We start from the raw sequence: 20,078 nt of genomic DNA, 5'->3' as shown, positions 1-20,078 counted from the left end.
CTCCTTTATTTAAGCTTAGTACGCTGGTTTGAGATCCAACTCTCTCACCCTCCAACTGAATTTGGAATTCAACCATGTTATGGTCACTCATTCCAAGGGGATCCTTTACTAGGACATTTTTTTATTAATCCTGTCTCATTACACAGGACCAGATCTGGTTGGTTCAGTAACAGACTGCTCAAGGAACCCGTCCGTAATGCACTCTATGAACTCTTCCTCAAGGCTGCCCTGCCCAATTTGATTTGTCCAGTCAATATGAAAGTTAAAATCCCCCATGATTATAGCTGTTCCCTTATTACAAGCCCCAACTATTTCCTGATTTATACTCCGACCAACAGATTTGCAACTGTTAGGAGGCCTATAGACTACGCCCACTAGTGACTTTTTCCCCTTATTATTCCTTATCTCCACCCAAACTGTTTCACTATCCTGATCCTTTGACCCAATATCATTTCTCACTATTGCAGTGATTCCATCCTTTATTAACATAGCCACCCCACCTCCCTTTCCTTCCTGTCTGTCCTTCCTAATTGTCAAATACCCCTGGATGTTTAGTTCCCAGTCATGGTCACCTTGCAGCCATGTTTCTGTAATGGCCACCAGATCATACTCATGTGTAGTTATTTGTACCATCAACTCGTCTATTTTGTTACGAATGCTGCGTGCATTCAGATAAAGAACTTTTAAATATGTTTTGTGACAATTTATTCCTGTTTTTACCTCCTTTACTACTCTACCTTTATTATCTTTATACATTCTGTCCCTTCCTGACATGGTCTGGTTATTAATTCCCCCACTGCGACCTTGCTCTATTGCCTTCGCCACTGCCATTTTTATTTTTCGCTCTCTTGAAACCTCCCCCCCACTAATTAGTTTAAAGCCCTCTCTACAGCCCTAGTTATTCGATTCGCCAGGATTCTAGTCCCAGCACTGGTCAAGTGAAGTCCGTCCCAACGGAACAGCTCTCTCCCGTCCCAGTACTGGTGCCAGTGTCCCAAGAAGCAAAACCCATTTCTCCCACACCAGTCTTTGAGCCACGCATTTAACTTTCTGATTTTATTTACCCTAGCCAAATTTGCTCGTGGCTCAGGTAGTAATCCAGAGATTATTACCGTTGTGGTTCTGCTTTTTAATTTGGCCCCAAGCTGCTCATACTCCCTCAGCAGAACCTCTTTCCTTGTCCTATCTATGTCGTTGGTACCAACATGGACCACGACAACTGGATCCTCCCCCTCCCACTCCCACTCCCAAGTTTCTCTCCAGCCCAGAGGAGATGTCCTTAACCTTGGCACCGGGCAGGCAACACAGCCTTCGGGACTTTCAGTCTCGGCTACAAAGAACCCTATCTATCCCCCTAATGATACTATCCCCTACTACTACAACATTTCTTTTTACTCCCCCCACTTGAATGGCCCCTCGTTCCACAGTGCTGTGGCCAGGTTGCTCATCCTCCCTGCAGTCCCTATTCCCGTCCTCACAGGGAGTAAGAGCCTCGAACCTGTTGGACAAGATCTAATAGCTCCCATTAGACCAGCCATCCAGTGGGGCTGCAGTGATCCAAGGCCCTGTGGATTCGTGATGGCTGGACTCCTTGTGCCCGATACTGCGGTCCCAGGTAGCAGCATATGCTAGGACTCTGGCAGTCCTGCTCAGAGTACGATGTCTGTGTCTGGTTGTGGGCGAGACCAAACTGTCCAGGAGCAGCCTCCAGACGGTGCTAGCCATCACAAGTTAAGGACCACATCAGTCTCAAGACCCTTTTGTACAGCTTGAGGAGCCAACAACCTCTCTTGGTACAGGCCCTCAGGGAGCACTTTAACTGTAGTACTAGGATGGGAGAATGATGGACACAGTTAAGCATGAAGGGGAAGCATTATGCTAAAAAGAGAGTAGGAACAAATTTTTGTCTGTAAATAAAAGAAATGTTTTACTTGGAACACAGTTATCTTGTCCTTTTTTACTTACAGACCACCGGCTAATCCACTCTGTCATCCCCATCAATGTAGCCCCAAAAACAGCAGCGGCAACAGAAACAATGCAACAGGAAAATCAACACTGGAGCACTCAAAGACCCTGCTAAGAAAGCTCTATTCAGCCTGCGTATCACAACCAACCTGACAACTCCCAGTGATGGAGACAGAGTCCACAGCACCTGCACTCAAGGCCTCCATAATCAGCACCTGTGAAAAGACACTCGGTCAGTCGACCAGGAAACACCAAGACTGATTCGACGAGAACGACCAGGAGATCCAGGGGCTAATAAGCCGCAAGCGCAAGGCATTCCCGATCTGGAAACAGCAACAGAACTCGAGAGCAAGAAAGCAGCTCTACAGACGCCTGAGAGCCGAGGTCCAACAAAAAACTTGCGACCTAAAGAACAGATGATGGGTGGAGAAAGCGCAGGAGATCCAGCAGCTAGCCAACAACTACGACGTGCATGGATTCTTTAGCGCAGTCAAGACCACCTACGGCCCAAGCATCCAAGGCCCTACCCCACTGCGGACCAAGAATGGAGAGGTACTCATCAAGGACAGGGAGGCAGTCAGTGCCCGCTGGAAGGAGCACTTCGAAGATCTCCCTAACCGAGACACTGTCTTCGGCACGAGTGTCCTCAACTCCATCCCGCAGCATGCTACCCGGCACCACCTCAGCACAGCCCCAGCCAGGCATGAGGTTGAAAAGGCCATCCGACAACTGAAGAACAACAAGGCCTCAGGAGCAGATGGAATCCGTGCCGAGGCACTAAAGCATGGCAGAGAAGCACTACTGGCGCAAATTCATGAACTCATTTCTCTTATCTGGAAGGTGGAGAGCATGCCAGGGGATCTCAGACGCCGTAATTGTGACCATCTTCAAGAAAGGTGACAAGTCCGATTGTGGTAATTACAGAGGAGTTTCCCTGCTGTCTGCCACAGGGAAAGAAATCACAAGAATTCTCCTCAATCGCCTTCTCCCAGTGGCTGAAGAGCTCCTCCCAGAGTCGCAATGCGGATTCCGCCCACTAAGGGGCACAATGGACATGATCTTCACCGTGCAAGGAACAACACCAACCGCTGTACATGGCCTTCTTTGACCTCACAAAGGCCTTCGCCACTGTCAACCGTGAGGTGTTATGGAGTGTGCTCCTCAAATTCGGCTGCCCTCAAAAGTTTGTCACCATCCTCCGCCTGCTTCACGACAACATGTAAACCATGATCCGGACTAACGGTTCAACCACAGACCCAATTCACGTACGGTCAAACAAGGCTGCATCATCGCACCACCGCTCTTCTCGATCTTCCTTGCTACAATGCTCCATCTCACCCTCAGCAAGCTCCCCACTGGAGTGGAGCTAATTTACAAAACAAACGGGAAACTATCTCCAAGTTTGCAGATGACACAAAGCTGGGTGGGCGTGTGTGCTGCGAGGAGGATGCAGAGAAACTCCAGTATGGTTTGGACAGGTTGGGTGATTGGGCAGATGCAGTATATAATGTGGATCAATGCAAGGTTATCCACTTTGGTGGCAAAAACAGGAAGGCAGATTATTATCTGAACGGCAATAGATTGGGAAAAGGTGAAGTGCAATGAGACCTGGGTGTCCTTGTGCACCAGTCGCTGAAGGTAAGCATGCAGGTGGTTAAGAAGTCAAATGGTATGTTGGCCTTCATAGCGAGAGGATTAGAATACAGGAGCAAGGATGTCTTGTTGCAGTTGTACAGGGCCTTGGCGAGACCACACCCTCGAGTATTGTGTGCAGTTTTGGTTGCCTTATCGGAGGAAGGATGTTCTCGCCATGGAGGGGGTGCAGTGAAGATTCACCAGGCTGATACCTGGGATGGCAGGAATGACGTATGGAGAGAGATTGGGTCGATTGGGCTTGTATTCGCTAGAGTTTAGAAAAATGATGAGAAGGGATCTCATTAAAACTTATAAAATTCTAACAGGACTAGACAGACTAGATGCAGGATGGATGTTCCCGATGGCGGGGGAGTCCAGAACCAGGGGTCACAGTCTAAGGATAAGGGGTAAGCCATTTAGGACTGAGATGAGGAGGAATTTCTTCACCCAGAGAGTGGTGACCCTGTGGAATTCTCTACCACAGAAGGCAGTCGAGGCCAATTCATTAAATATATTCAAGGAGTTAGATATATTTCTTAAGGCTAAAGGGATCAAGGGATATGGGGAGAAAGCAGGGACAGGGTACTGAATTTGGATGATCAGCCATGATCTCATTAAATGGCGGAACAGGCTCAAGGAGCCGAATGGCCTACTCCTGCTCCTATCTTCTATGTTTCTATGTTTCAACCTGCCTCATCTCCAGTCCCGATCCAAGGTCGTCCCATCCTCTGTCGTTGAATTACAGTATGCAGACGACGCTTGCGTCTGCGCACTCCAAACCATCGTCAACACCTTCACCGAAGCGTACGAGAGCATGGGCCTTACACTAAACATCCTTAAGACAAAGGTCCTCTACCAACCTACCCCCGCCACACAGTACTGCCCCCCCGACTATCAAAATTCACGACAAGGTCTTGGACAAAGTGGACCACTTTCCATACTGCGGGAGCTTACCGTCAACAAGGACAGACGTCGATGACGAAGTCCAACACCGCCTTCAGTGTGCCAGTGCAACCTTCGGTGGCCTGAGGAAGAGCGTGTTTGCAGACCAGGACCTCAAACCCGCCAGCAGGCTCATGGTCTACAGACCAGTAGTGATACCCACCCTCCTGTATGCCTCAGAGACGTGGACCATGTACAGCAGGCACCTCAAAGCACTGGAGAGGTACCACCAATGCTTCCTCCACAAGATCCTGCAAATCCAGTGGCAGGATAGGCACACCAACGTCAGTATTCTCACTCAGGCCAACATCCCCAGCATCGAAGCTTTGACCACGCTCGATAAGCTCCGATGGATGGGTCACATCGTCCGCATGCCCAATACGAGACTCCCAAAACAAGCGCTCTACTCAGAGCTCCGACATGGCAAGAGAGCTCCAGGTGGGCAGAGGAAACGCTTCAAGGACACCCTCAAAGCCTCCTTGGAAAAAGTGCAATGTCCCCACCGACACTTGGGAATCCCTGGCCCAAAACCGCACAAAGTGGAGGAGAAGCACCCGGGAAGATGCCGAACACAAAGTCTCTTCACCGGGAGCAAGTGGAAGCCAAGCGCAAGCAACACACGTCAACCCAAGCATCTCACCCACCTGCCCCTTCAACCACCGTCTGCCCCACCTGTGACAGAGACTGTAGGTCCCACATTGGACTCATCAGTCGCCTGAGAACTCATTTTTAATGTGGAAGCAAGTCATCCTCGGTTCCGCCTAAGAACTTATGGTTACGATAATATTTCTGGAAAGGAAGCAGTTAATTGAGGTGGATACCTTCACTCAAGTGATGCCTCATGGCAAAGTCCTACTGAGTGAGTGAAAGAGGTCTGCTGTGGTATCCTTTGCTGGGTGGGCAGAAGAAGATAAAGCAGATTTGCTGCTGCTGCAGTCAATGAAAACATACAGCAGAATCTGCACTCTGATGCCTCGAGTAAGAACATGGCCTGGTTTGCATCACAGACAAGCTGGACGACTTAGAAATGGCATCCATTCCTATTTACAGGTCAGTAGCTGCTCAGTTGGAGTCTTCAGTGCCATGTGCATGCCGTGGCACCCATGGGAATCCAGGTATCCTGTATAAGTCCCTAGCTCTGTGCCTGTGCTGCTCAGGGGTGATGCCGAAGTGGATGAATTTGGCTGCTCGATGAAAGAGGGTGGCCCGACACCTGCAAGTTACATGCCCTGACAGCTCCAAAACAATAAAAGTTGAGAGCTATTGTCACTTTAATTGCCACAGACAGAGCAGTTGCGGCAGTGGAGCAAGTTTGCAAATTGCGTGATGGAGAGGCACAGCCATCAAATGCACAACTCTTCGGACAGGTCCTTGTAGGACCAGTGCGGCCTCTACTGGGTGGGTTTCTGTCCTCTGCCATGTTGTTTGATTCTCCTCTCGAGACTCTGCCGCTGCAACTTCTCTATTATGATGGCATAGAGCGATCTGCCCATGGAAAAAGTCACTCCTTGTCCAAAGTCGATCTAAATGTGAATTTGGGGATTGGGAAAGTCAGGGATCCCAAATTAGTTTTCAGGGAAGAAAGGAATGCAAAATGAACTGCAGGCGTCAGTGATTATAAAATATGAAGGAAGAACAACTTGTATTTATATAGCGCCTTTAACGTAGTAAAACATACCAAGTCACTTCACACGAGTGTTACAAGACAAAAAATTTGACACCGAGCCTCGAAGGAGAAATTAGGGCAGGTGACCAAAAGCTTGGTCAAAGAGAGCGTCTTAAAAGGAGGAAAGAGAGGCGGAGAGGATTAGGCAGAGAATTCCAGAGCTTAGGGCCTAGGCAACAGAAGGCACGGCCACCAATGGTTGAGCGATTATAAATCAGGGATGCTCAAGAGGGCAGATTTAGAGGAGCACAGATATCTTGGGGGGGGTGTGGGCGGTTGTGGGGCTGGAGGAGATTAGAGATAGGGAGGGGCGAGGCCATGGAGGGATTTGAAAACAAGGATAAGAATTCTGAAATTGAGGCGCTGCTTAACCGCAAGCTAACCGAGAGCCAATGTAGGTCAGTGAGCACAGGGGCGATGGGTGAATGGGACTTGGTGAGAGTTAGGACACGGGCAGACAAGTTTTAGATGCCCTCAAGTTTACGTAGGGTAGAATGTGGGAGGCCAGCCAGGAGTGCGTTGGAATAGTAAAGTCTAGGAGGTAACAAAGGCATGGGTGAGGGTTTCAGCAATGGATGAGCGGAGACAAGGGCGGAGACAGGCGATGTTACGGAGGTTGAAATAGGCAGTCTTAGTTATGCCGCGGATATGTGGTCGGAAGCTCATTTCTGGGTCAAGTATGACACCAAGGTTGCGAACAGTGTGGTTCAGCCTCAGACAGATGTTCGGGAGAGGGATGGAGTCAGTGGCTAGGGAACGGAGTTTGTGGCGGGGACCGAAAACAATGGCTTCGGTCTTCCCAATATTTCATTGGTGAAAATTCCTGCCCATCCAGAACTGGAGGTTGGACAAGCAGTCAGACAATTTAGAGACCGTGGAGGGGTTGAGAGAAGTGGTGTTGAGGTAAAGCTGGGTGTCGTCAGCGTACATGTGGTGGCGCTGTGTTTTCGGATGATGTCGCCAAGGAGCAGCATGTAGATGAGAGATAGGAGTGGCAAAGGATAGATCCTTGGGGGACCCAAGAGGTAACGATGCAGGAGCGGGAAGAGATTGCAGGTGATTCTCTGGCTACGATTAGATAAATAAGAATGGAACCAGGCGAGTGCTGTCCCACCCAACTGGACGACGGTGGAGAGGCATTGAAGGATGATCAACCATGTCAAATGCAGCAGAGAAGGCAAGAAGGACGAGGAGGGACAGTTTACCTTTGTCACAGTTACAAAAATGTCATCTGTGACTTTGATGAGAACCGTTTCGGTACTGCGATAGGGGCGGAAACCTGATTGGAAGGATTCAAACATGGAATTGCGGGAAAGATGGGCATGGATTTGGGAGGCGACAACACGTTCAAGGACTTGAGAGGGAAGGGAGTTTGGAGATGGGGTGGTAGTTTGCAAGGACTTGGGGGTCAAGGATTGTTTTTTTGAGGCGAGGGGTGATGACGGCAGATTTGAGGGAGAGGGGGACAGTACCTGAGGAGAGAGAACTGTTAATGTCAGCTAACATGGGAGCCAGTAAAGGAAGTTGGGTAGTCAGCAGTTTGGTGGGAATAGGGTCGAGGGAGCAGGAAGTGGGTCTCATGGACAAGATGAGCGCGGAGAGGTCACGAAGGGAGATCAGAGAGAAACTGGAGAAAGATGCAAGTTCAGGGCTAGGGCAGGGGGGGAACCTTAGAAGAAGTTTGGCCTGGTGGGCTAGGGGAAGAAGGGAAGTGGCAGAGGTAGCTGAATGGATGGTCTCGATCTTAGAGACAAAGAAGTCCATGAGCTCCTCACACAGAGGCGAGGGTGGAGGAGGCAGGGGAGAAGGGTTTAAGAAGACAGTTAGCAGTTTGAGAATAGAAGCCGGGGTTTATCTTTGCATTCCAGAATGATTCTGGAATAGTGAGCAATTTTGGCAGACGAGAGCAGGACCCGATAATGCTTTATATGGTTCAGCCAGATCTGGCGGTGAATGGCTAAACCAGTTGTCCGTCATATCCGTTGGACTTAAGTGAGCAAAGACGAGGGCCGTACCAGGGGGAACAGCCAGGGTGAGAGAGTGTAATTGTTTTAATAGGGACTAGAACATCAAAGGTGGTGGTGAGGGTGTGGTTGAGCAGATCGGTAGCTGAAGAAATGTGGTGAATGGAGGACCAGAGGCTGGATAGCTGAGATTTCATAAGTGCAGTTGTAAGAGAGTTGAGAGAGAGTTTTTCCAGGGGCGGACACAGAAGGAAGTAGGGGTGGGTGAAAGGGGGATGTGGGTGGAGAACGATACGAGGAAGTGGTCAGAGATGGCCTTATCTGCGATTGACACGATGGGAGTAGCGAGGCCACGAGAGATGGCAAGGTTCAGGGGATGGCCGTGAATATGGGTTGGGGAGTTTACATGGAGGGAGAGATTAAGGGAGGATAGGAGGCGAGTGAACTTAGTCGAGAGAGAGCATGATGAATTGAGATGGAGGTTGAAATCATCGAGGATGAGAAGTCACTCAGTGCAGAGACTGAGGGAGGAAAGCAGTGAAGATATCTTGGTAATAAAAATTTCATGGTACTTGGGTGGGTGGTAGAGAAGGAGAATTTTAAATGAGAGATGAGAGGGGTGGAATAAGGGGAGATGCTCAAAGGAGGAAAAAGTGCCGGAGGAGTAGGGGGATAGACCATGGTGTGATTTGGTGATAGACCATGGTGTGATTTGGTGATGAGCGCCCCACCGCCACCACAGTGGTCTGAGCAGGGCAAGTGGTGGAATGTATAGCCAGGTGGGGAGGCTTCATTTAAGGCTAAGGTGTCATCACCCCTCAACCAAGTTTCCGTCAGGGCCATGATGTCGATGCAAACATCCATGATAAGCTCATGGATGGCAAGGGCCTTGTTCACAAGTGAACGGAAAAGTATCCTTGGAAGTCTGTAATCAATAAGTGAAGTCGATGCCCTCTTCAACTGACCAACTCCTCGCTGTTGGTTTGTCTGTTTGTCCGCTATACACTCAAAAGTTATAGAGCGTACCTACACACGTTATATCAAAAGAAAGGTTATGATCAGGGGAGTGTCATAGGCGTATTTACTTTTTGGTCAGACAAAAATTGTTCGGACAGTATACAAAAAACGGACAAAATCCGCTCATTAGCGTTGAGTGACGTGATGGTTGACCAATCGGTGCGTCACGGGGGCGTTTCATTCCTTGTGGGCGGGCCTAATCCGGCAGCCTCCCGAAACTTCGCCGCCATTTTTTTCATCCCCACAGCGACAGCACCAGCCAAACAAACCCCCACATTGCGGCTCCGGGAGCAGGAGGTGAGTTAGGATCACTCGGGCCAGGCCTCACAACCGCTCGGCCCGAGACACAGAGCGGGCGGGGGAGCGTCAGCGGCCGGCCGTAAACCGCGCGACCCGGTGGCCGCACGCACCGGGAGCTCAGCTGGGGTCCGTCTCGGCCAGAGAGCCCGGCCGGGCCTTCAGCACTAGGCCCCACACAATTTTCAATGCCCTTCCCCGGGTGCCAAAAGAGGGGGAGGGAGGGAGAGGAGAGAGAGAGATGGAGAAGTGAAATCCCTGTTCTATGCGGACGACCTGGTTCTGCTGTCTCCCACAGAACAGGGATTACAGCAACAACTAGACCTACTCGACAAATACTGCCAAAATTGGGCTCTAACAGTAAATCTAAAGAAAACCAACATCATGATTTTTCAAAAAAGGCCCAGATGTCAGGAAAACAAATACCAGTTTACCCTCAGTGATACCACTATAGGACACACTATGAGCTACACCTACCTTGGTCTAACTATTACAGCATCAGGGAGCTTCAGCATAGCAGTGAATGCACTAAAAGAAAAAGCCCGAAGAGCCCCATATGCAATAAAAAGAAAATTCTACAACATCCAAATCCCAATCAAAATCTGGCTCAAAATATTTGACAGCATAATCCTGCCCATTGCACTGTACGGTAGTGAAGTATGGGGCCCGCTAAATCACCAAAGCTACACTAAATGGGAAAAACACACAATAGAAGCCCTACATGCAGAATTCTGCCGAAGCATCCTTCGCACCCAAAGAAAAACGCCAACAAATGCATGCAGAGCCGAACTAGGCAGATACCCACTGATAATAAACATCCAAAAACGAGCACTAAACTTCCTAAATCACCTCAAATCTAGCTCCCCAGACACCCTTCATTTCAAAGCCTTTCAGACCCAAGAGCTAAACCCAGAAAAGAGTCCCCCGAGTCAGCTGCTACTGAAACTAAGTACTCAGCCGGACCCTGACCAGCCCCAGACCAACACAGCCGTCCAAACACCAATCCGAGTGAACCAAATCATTAAACAATGCAAAGAAACCTACCTGGAACATTGGAACAAAATAACCGAAAGCCAAAGCAGATTAGAATGTTACCGGGCCCTAAAAAGAGAATATAAACTGGCAGACTATCTCACGACCATCAGAGACACAAAACAGAGACAGACCCTCACCAGGTACAGACTAAGCGACCACCAACTGGAAATTGAAAAAGGCAGATACAAGAAATCCTGGCAGCCTAGAGAGAATAGAATATGCGATCAATGTCTGGCCGGCGAGGTTGAAACAGAAATGCATTTCCTCCTAAAATGCGAAAAACTCAACACATCAAGAAACATATTATTCAACAAGCTAAGCCAAACAACCCCAGATTTCAAGGAATTGGATGACCTGTCAAAATTGAGATTAGTCCTAGGAGAAGGAGACAGACCATACCTTGAGGCCAAATATGTAACAACATGTCACAACCTGAGGACTGTTTAAAATTAATATTGAACGTACCAAATGAAGTAGAAAGACTGTTTAAAATTAATATTGTTTAAAAGTAATATTGTATGTACCCAACAAATGTCAAATCGATTGACACCTACAGAATGTTGGAAAACTGTACCTTTTTGCTATGTAAGCTTTGGCAATATGGTTCTCTGTAAACTTTCATGCCAATAAAGCATTTGAATTGGAATTGGAGAGAGAGAGAGAGAGAGAGAGAGAGAGGGGGAGAGAGAGAGAGAGAGAGAGAGAGAGAGAGAGAAAGAAAGAGAGTACAGAGAGGGGGTCAGGGAGGGAAAGAGTGACACAGAGCACGGGAGCGGCAGCGCCCAGCCGTAAATCGCGCGGCCCAAAAAGTCCTGGCAACGCCAGGGCCGCCCCCCCCCCCCAGCTAGTATTTAATAATTAGATAAACAGGCCATAAATTTTTAACGCCACTTAAAAAAACACATTTCCATAGCAAATAATTTATTTCACCCAACTATTAACTGTGCGATTTTGGGAGTGAATCAGTGGTCATGGTTCCAACAGAAGATGTAATAACAAAATCAGACATTGTCTTCTATATCCTTGTTTCAATGCGCCATTACCTGGATCAGCCAATCCAGTAGTTTCCAGTAGAATGTAGTCAAACTTGCCCTTTTTCTGCATGAGGTTTTCGATCGCCTTCAAACCATTGTCTCTATGTGGAACAATATATTTTAAAAATCTTAGCATCCAGGACTGACCAAGGCTCTTTAAATAACTTCATAAATGATGCGCTATCAATTACTCATAAAAGACTGAGAGTTAAGAGAGTAACAAGGCTTTTATTAACAAAAGAATGAAGGTCTGCCTCGAGTGGTCGACCGGTCCAGAGTACAAAGGGGCTGGGGAGCAGTCACCTTTATACTAGGACTTGTGGGAGGAGTCAGCCGAGGCATGTACACAGTGGAATACAAACAGTGGTTTACCACATTAAACACATCCAATTTGAGCACAGTGGATTCAATCATACACTTTATGACAGGATTGTTTGCTTGCTGCATTATCTTCAAATACTTTCACACACTCAAAGAATATTTACTATCAAGCCACAAAAAAACCCCACAGCTGATACTAATCTACCAGACTGTGGCAGTGTCCTTCACATCTCTATTGCATCATGGAACGTTGGTTTGCGTCCCAGACTGGTTTGCCTGAAACCTCGGCCCCGATTTTAACTGCCCCACCTGGTGGAAACCAGGCTGGGAGGTGGCAGTTAAAGTAATGGGTGTCAGTTACCCCCACCAGTCCTGCTTGCTTCCCGGCCTGTCCCCATGTTAACCTGCTCTTTTGAGCAGGCAAGCAGGACACCTGCACGAAGGAAGTGGGGTCCTGTTTTAAATATGCAGATTGGGTCTGATGATTCCGGTCAGAGGCAACTCAACAATATTCTAACGAACCTCGACGACCTCCATGTCTCCAGCCTTGCTGGATTCCTCAATTACGCACTCCCCCCGCACCATTTCCAGTTCCCCGGTGATACAGCACAGAAGGAGGCCATTCGGGCCATCGCACCTGTGCCAGCTCTTCGGTAGAGCTATCCAATTAGTCACACTGCCCTGTTCTTTCTCCAGAGGCCTGCAATTTTTTTCCCTTTAATAACTTTCAAAAGGGAATTGGATAAATATTGTTGAATCTGCTTCCGCCACCACCCTTTCAGGCAGTGCATTCCAGATGCATTAAAAAAAATCCTCACGTCGCCTCTGGTTCTTTTGCAAAGCACCTAAAATCTGTGTACTCTGGTTAACGACCCTTCTGCCACTGGAAACAGTTTCTCCTTATCAAAACTCTTCATGATTTTGAGCACCTCTATCAAATCTCCTCTTAAACTTTGCTGCTCTAAGGAGAGCAACCCCAGCTTCTCGGGTCTCTCCGCATAACTGAAGTCCCTCATCCCTGGTACCATTCTAATAAATCTCTTGTGCACCCTCTCTAAGGCCTTGACATACTTCCTAAAGTGTGATGCTCAGAATTGAACACAATACTCCAGTTGAGGTCTAACCAATGTTTTATAAAGGTTTAGCATAACTTCCTTGCTCTTGTACTCTATGCCTCTATTAATAAAGCCAAAGATTCCATTAAAAAAGCAACTTGATCTGCCACCTTCAAAGATGTGTGTACATACATCCTCAGGTCTCTCTGTTCTTGCACCCCCTTCAAAATTGTACCATTTATTTTATATTCTTCCCACCAAAATGTATTAGTTCCCACTGCTCTGCTTTAAATTTCATTTGCCATAGATATACCCATTTCACCAGTTTGTTTGTGTCCTCCTGAAGTTCTAAGTGTCATGTCATCTGCAAACTTTGAAATGATGCCCTGTATACCCAAGTCCACATCATTAATATATAATCAAAATATCAAGATATCTCTAATCTAATATTGTAAACCTTCAGTAATTGCTCTCTTTTCTTTCAAGTGGTTGACTGTACGCCCCTGGCTAAAACCAGTAAATGATATTTAAGAGAGTCAAAAACAGTGACTACTCCTCCTGAATAGGTGTTGATTTTCAATATGTATACACACCACACAAAATAGGATGCATCAATGGGTAATGTAGTGTACAGCTGTACAGACAAAGGCAGTGTAATTGGACACCAGTCACTCAGCATTCTGCCTGGAAAGTGTAATTTGATCCAATCAGTGGCAGTCAGGCTCGAGGCCTGCAGTGCAGAAGCTCTGCTCAACAATGCAGGGATAGTTACTAATGTATAGTGGCACTGCAAGCATAACCCTTCAGAGTTCAGACAACGCACAGCGCTAACACATCCCAAGTTCAGACAACGCACAGCACTAGCATGCCCTACAATTCAGACAATGCACAGCACCACTCTAAACTAACTAGTCCTGCAAAAACTAGAAGCTACTCCAAAGCACCGAGGCATATGGTGTGGCCCATCAGCCAAGATGACCCAAGTACACCAAACCTGAGGTTCCCTGTGACTGAACACAACATGCTTCATCAGATGACTGATACTGTGGCTAGAACAACCCAGGTTTCTAAGCAGAAGTCACAGCAACATGTTAAAAGCACAGGAGACAGCTGGAAAATCTCATGTGGGCTACTACCCACACTCAGGCCTGCCTACAAATGAATCTCGTCTCATTCAATGTGGTTGACTGGTCATGCCCTCTGGACTGGCCTAGCAAGCTATCAGCTGTAAACCAATGATCCCTTTAAGCTGTGCAACTGGTCCCCTGCAGCTGGCTCTCCGGCTTTTGAATGGAAAAACCACACGTGCAGAAATTTGAATGGGCCGCACAGCCCATGAAAGGGATCGCGCACCCAAAACAAAATTAAAGGGGAACACTCTCTCTCCTCCACCTTTGATGTCTTGTTCCCACAAACAGTTCCCAGCTAGCATTCTGCTAATTCACCCTGCTATGGCCTCCACCTTCACTTCTTCAAGCCCAAGGGACCAGATCTGCATACAACAGGTTTAACCATCTATCACCATATCAAGCTGGACTACATCAAGCACTACCAGGCCTCATCCTGGTCAAAAAAGTGATGAACAACCTGGAATCTGACAAGAGGAGGAGGTTCCATGAACCTCCCACATTCTGAAACGGGGTGGAGCCCTATATTAGGGTTCCGAAGACTTCTGTATTTGCTGACTTTTTTTTTCTTCCACCAGATTCCTGGGCCACTGGAGCCAGGTTTTCATGCTGCACCTCTAACAACTTAACCTGCTCTAACTATTCACACATCCTCAGCATCTTGTCTAGGTCTTTTATTTCTTCAATTTCTCTCATCATGCCTCCTTTTGTCTCATGTTATCACTTGTCAGTCAACCATGTCCTGTTCTGCGCCCAATTAAATTGCAGCATCTTTTAATAAACTTCAAAGTTGATATTTTTATTCAATAGAGCAATGATGGCTCTAGCGATTAATGATGGAAAATAATATTACAATTATTCTATATGCCGGTCATCTTTTCAGTAGTGATTTTGAGAAGATGTCTTTCACTCAACTGATTTCATGTTGTGTTCCACTTTGTCATATCCTAAATCAGTAAGTATATAGATTTACATTTTCCATATATTAGTACTGCTGCTTACCAATGGTTTCAAGATCACTTCTAAACTTTTCACACTCTAAAACCAACGGCATGACTCACCCAGATTTGTTGTCCCTTCCCGCCTTGTTATTTCACCTAATTAATACACTTTGGCCGATGTTCAGGCTCAATGCTCCCATTCTCTCCCGCTCTTCAGATTCACTGTCCAGAGTCTTCACATGTAACCTCACTTCATGACATTCAGCCTCACTGCTCCCATTCTATTAGACGTTGGCTGATTATATTTTATAAGCCATAGGCACATCATTTTTATTTTGCAGGCACAACAGTTTGAAAGGTCTGTTCTGTGTTGCTCCCTCATGGGGATATTTAGGATTTCTCTCTCAAGGATGGAGTAGTACCGAGCGCAGACATTTCCAAACTATCAGCCTGTGAAAATAAAAAAGAACCCAACATTATGTGAAGTATAAGTGAAAATAGAAAATAAAGTTCTGTAGGCTGCATATAACCTGCGGGCCATAGCGAGGACACTCTAGGACTAGTTAGCTTTTCAGAATCAATTTAATCCCAGGGTTCAAACATAGCTCTTGCCGAAGCACCATACAGCATTTGCAATGTATTTAAAAAAGAAAAAAAACTTTTATTTATATAGCACCTTTCACATCCTCAGGACGCCCAAAGTGCTTCACAGCCAATGAAGTGCAATCACTGTTTTAATGTAGATAAACGCAGCAGCCTATTTGCGCACAGATCCCACAAAGGGCACCGAGGGCTCCAGATTAACTGTTTGTGTTAGTTCAGGAGTTAGTCAGAACACTGGGAGAACTCACCTGCTCTTCTTTGGATTGCGCCATTTGGTCTTTTATGCCCACCGAGGTCAGACAAGGCCTCAATTTAACGTTTCAGTACTGCACTAGAGTGTCAACCTAGATTATGTGCTCAGTTCTCTGGAGTGGGACATGAACCCATAACTTTCCAAGAGGTGAGAATGCTACCACTACTCACTATCATGGGAACAGCGAGCTTTTTTTTGGAATTCTGTTGCTTTAATAAAGGATCACTATTCTACAGGACCTGTAGGGTAAGGTGGAAAAGAATAAATTATGTCACAACTGTTTTTGCTTCCTTTCCTATAAATGACACCAAAGGAAACAAGTGCACAAGGGAGGATGGGGCAGCTCTATTACCCAAAACTACTTGCTAAATTTTTCCTCTTACAAGAGCAAGAGTAGCATGGACCAGCGTTACTTTAGGAGGCAAATAGAGCACAAGAACATAAAAACATAAGAAATAGGAGCAGGAGTAGGCCATTTGGCCCCTCGAGCCTGCTCCGCCATTCAATAAGATCATGGCTAATCTTCTACCTCAACTCCACTATCTCCATATCCCTTGATTCCCTTAATATTCAAAAATCTATCGATCTCTGTCTTGAATATACTCAATGACGGAGCCTCCACAGCCCTCTGAGGTAGAGAATTCCAAAGATTCACCACCCTCTGGGTGAAGAAATTTCTCCTTATCTCAGTCCTAAATGGCCGACCCCTTGTTGTGAGACTGTGACCCCTGGTTCTAGACTCCCCACCCATCTACCCTGTTAAGACCTGTAAGAATTTTATATGTTTCAATGAGATCACCTCTCATTCTTCTAAACTCTAGAGAATATAGGCCTAGTCTACTCAATCTCTCCTCATAGGACAATCCCCCCATCCCAGGAACCAGTCTGGTGAATCTTTGTTGCATTCCCTCTATGGCAAGTATATCCTTACTGAAGTAAGGAGACCAAAACTGTACACAATACTCCAGGTGTGGTCTCACCAGGGCCCTATATAACTGCAGTAAGACATCTTTACTCTTATACTGAAATCCTCTTGTAATAAAGGCCAACATACCATTTGCTTTCTTAATTGCTTGCTGTACCTGCATGTTAACTTTCAGTGATTCATGTACAAGGACACCCAGGTCCCTCTGAACACCAACATTTCCCAATCTCTCACCATTTAAAAAATACTCTGCTTTTCTATTTTTCCTACCAAAGTGGATAACTTCACATTTCTCCACATTTTATTCCATTTGCCATGTTCTTGCCCACTCACTTAGCCTGTCTATAGCCCCTTGAAGCCTCCTTGCACCCTCCTCACAACTACATTCCCACCCAGCTTTGTATCATCAGCAAACTTGTATATATTACATTTGGTCCCCTCATCCAAATCATGGATGTAGATTGTGAATAGCTGAGGCCTAAGCACTGATCATTGCAGTACCCCCACTAGTTACAGCCTGCCAACCCGAAAATGACCCGTTTACTCCTACTGTTTTCTGTCTGTTAACCAATCCTCAATCCATGCTAGTATATTACCCCCAATCCCACGAGCCCTAATTTTGTTCAATAACCTCTTGTGTGGCACCTTATCGAATGCCTTCTGAAAGTCCAAATACACCACATCCACTAGTTCCCCCTTATCTATTCTGCTAGTTACAGCACTCTAACAGATTTGTCAAACACAATTTCCCTTTCATAAATCTGTGTTGATTCTGACCAATCCTATTATTATTTTCTAAGTGCCCTGTTACCACGTCCTTAATAATAGATTCTAGCATTTCCCCTACTACTGATGTCAGGCTAACTGGTCTGTAGTTCCCCGTTTTTCTCTCTCCCTCCTTTCTTAAAATAGCCACCTTCCAATCCGCGGGAACAATTCTAGAATCTATGGAAAAATGCAAAATGACAATCAATGCATCCATTATCTCTATCGCCACCTCTTTCAAAACCCTAGGATGTAGGCCATCAGGTCCAGGGGATTTATCGGCTTTCAGCTCCATTAATTTCTCCAGTACTACTTTTTTTTATTAATACTAATTTCTTTCAGTTCCTCATTCTCACTAGACCCTTGGTTCTCCACTATTTCCGGGAAGTTTTTTGCGTCATCTTCCGTGAAGATAGACACAAAGTATTTGTTTAATTTCTCTGCCATTTCCTTATTCCACATTATAATTCCTCCCAATCCTCAGGCTTACTTTTCTTTATGGCAACATTATAAGCCTCTTCCTTTGAACTATTACTATCTTTAACATCTCGTTAGCTACGGTTGGGCCACTTTTCCTGTGGGGTTTTTGTGCCTGAAAAGGAATGTATATTTGTTGTAAATTATGTATTAATTCTGTAAATGCCAGCCAGAGCAGGTAGGAAAGAGAAATTCTAATGCATACTAGAAGTGGAGTGGAGAATATAATATGGGAAGGGAGAACATGAGATACATGAAGCAGAGATGAAATAGTAGGGGAATGGTACTTTGCCATCAAGCTCTACTTCAAACATGCTTTGTGCGCTCAAATACCTTCTGGGTATCTGCTAGAGTGAGAAACTGGCATTATAAAACATCCTATGAAAATGCTTACATTGTTTTAATAAGTTGTTTAATTTACCTTCAAGCTGTAGATAAATGAACAGTGTAGGTGATGGAATAATGCGACAAATTAAATGGGTGGAAATCTATTTCAGCAAATTCCATTTTTTGGAAGCCATACAGAATACTGCATGTACAAGATTTCAGAAACATTATTACAACTTTTAAAGCATTTTAAACAGTCGAAAGACACAGAATGAAATCTTGCTACATGCAGCAGTTCAAGACAGGTGAAAGATTTTTTTAATAGTCATCAGACTATAAGTTTAACAACTTACATGCATCAAGACATTGCCAAAAGTTACTGTCATCTGAATATCATGTACCCCATAATAAAATCTATATAAAAGGACGTAATAAAATTCAGGGACGATGTTTCATAACGCCCATTAAGACCATCAAAGCTCGTACCTCTAACATATTAACTCACCTGTTAGGAGATCTTTTTGCGTTTTAAATAACCCCACTTCTTTTCTCTATTACTTTCTTGGGATATTATTCAAAAGTTTTATCATCCTTTAAAGGAAAGAGGTTTCTCAGATACCATTTCCAAATAAATTTTCCACCAAATTGCAATCAAGTTTCAAATGCTGTTTAGTAAAGATCCTGTATGAGTAAGTAAATTGTGCCTTCCTATATTTAGGGGATTTGTGTGTGTCAAAAAAGTGGCTTACACACTACAAACAAAATACAGCAGACGGAAATTTGAAATAAAAACAGAAAACGCTGGAAATACTCAGCAGCTCAGCTAGCATCGGAACAAAAAATGTTGTTTCCTTCCTTTCAGGTGTCGAGGATCACAAGCTTGAACAACTCTTTACCGATGCTGCCTGACCTGCTGACTATTTTCAGCATTTCCTGTTTTTATTTTGGCTTACACACTATGCTTTCTTGTGTGTATTTGACTGCAATCGTGTTTCAATTAAATTCCTCACAATGCCTTAAACGTATCTAATCATTATGAAATGACCCAATTTTGCTCTTTACATAGTCAGGAAGGTGTAGGCAAACCTGGTTTGGCTCCCTACATAGCAATAAAATGGTATAGTTTGCCTACATAACAATAGTGACTACGCTTCAAAAGCAATTGGCTGTGAAGTGCTTTGGGATGCCAGGAGGACGTGAAAGGCACTATATAAACGCAAGTTCTTTCTTCTTCTTTCATATTAAGCACAAGTGATTTGTTGCAGCAATGGATTTGTCAACACTCAGATTGGCTCAGAAACCAGCATTTTCACTTGTCTCCAAGACTTCTTATGCAAAATTGCACCACTTGGGCAAAAAAAAATCATACTACATGCAATGTGCAGAAATTCAACAGATTTGTTGTGGGATGTCCCTTTAAATTACAGTCAGCCCTGTTGAATGCAAATTTGAAATGTATTTTTTTAAAAAATCTGTTTGCCAATTGCATATTATAGGATCCTACTCTTATACAGTTAGGGCATCGTGAACATCAACGGAAAACCTCTGTTTTTCTATGAAGATTAAAAAGGTACACACTGTATGTCAAAGAACGTAAAAAATCTTACTTCACTGAACAGCAAAGGCATCCATTCCGCAGCTCCAACCATTCCTCATAAAGTTCTCCTGCATGGCTCACCGCCAATGATTTCTCTAGTGCACTCCCTACAACACAAGATTTGGAATTCTC

At 45.5% G+C, this 20,078-nt stretch overlaps 1 protein-coding gene across 2 annotated transcripts in view; it reads right to left on the bottom strand.

The window, feature by feature from the left end:
- The window catches only part of zng1a (Zn regulated GTPase metalloprotein activator 1A), a 104,520-nt gene that overhangs the window by 66,126 nt on the left and 18,316 nt on the right, over positions 1-20,078 (bottom strand). For both annotated transcript variants that reach the window (XM_085984365.1, XM_085984370.1), the window contains exons 4-5: positions 19,957-20,053; positions 11,565-11,656 (exon numbers count right to left, since the gene is read on the bottom strand). In XM_085984365.1, the coding sequence (XP_085840491.1) occupies positions 11,565-11,656; positions 19,957-20,053 (189 nt within the window). The remainder of the gene's footprint in view (positions 1-11,564; positions 11,657-19,956; positions 20,054-20,078) is intronic.

The sequence above is a fragment of the Somniosus microcephalus genome, chromosome 1 (genome assembly GCF_052327205.1).
Source record: "Somniosus microcephalus isolate GS21.2 chromosome 1, FLI_Smic_1.0, whole genome shotgun sequence".
Lineage (NCBI taxonomy): Eukaryota > Metazoa > Chordata > Chondrichthyes > Squaliformes > Somniosidae > Somniosus > Somniosus microcephalus.
Note: the sequence above shows the minus strand (reverse complement) of the source record. Positions and strands in the feature narration are given on the sequence as shown.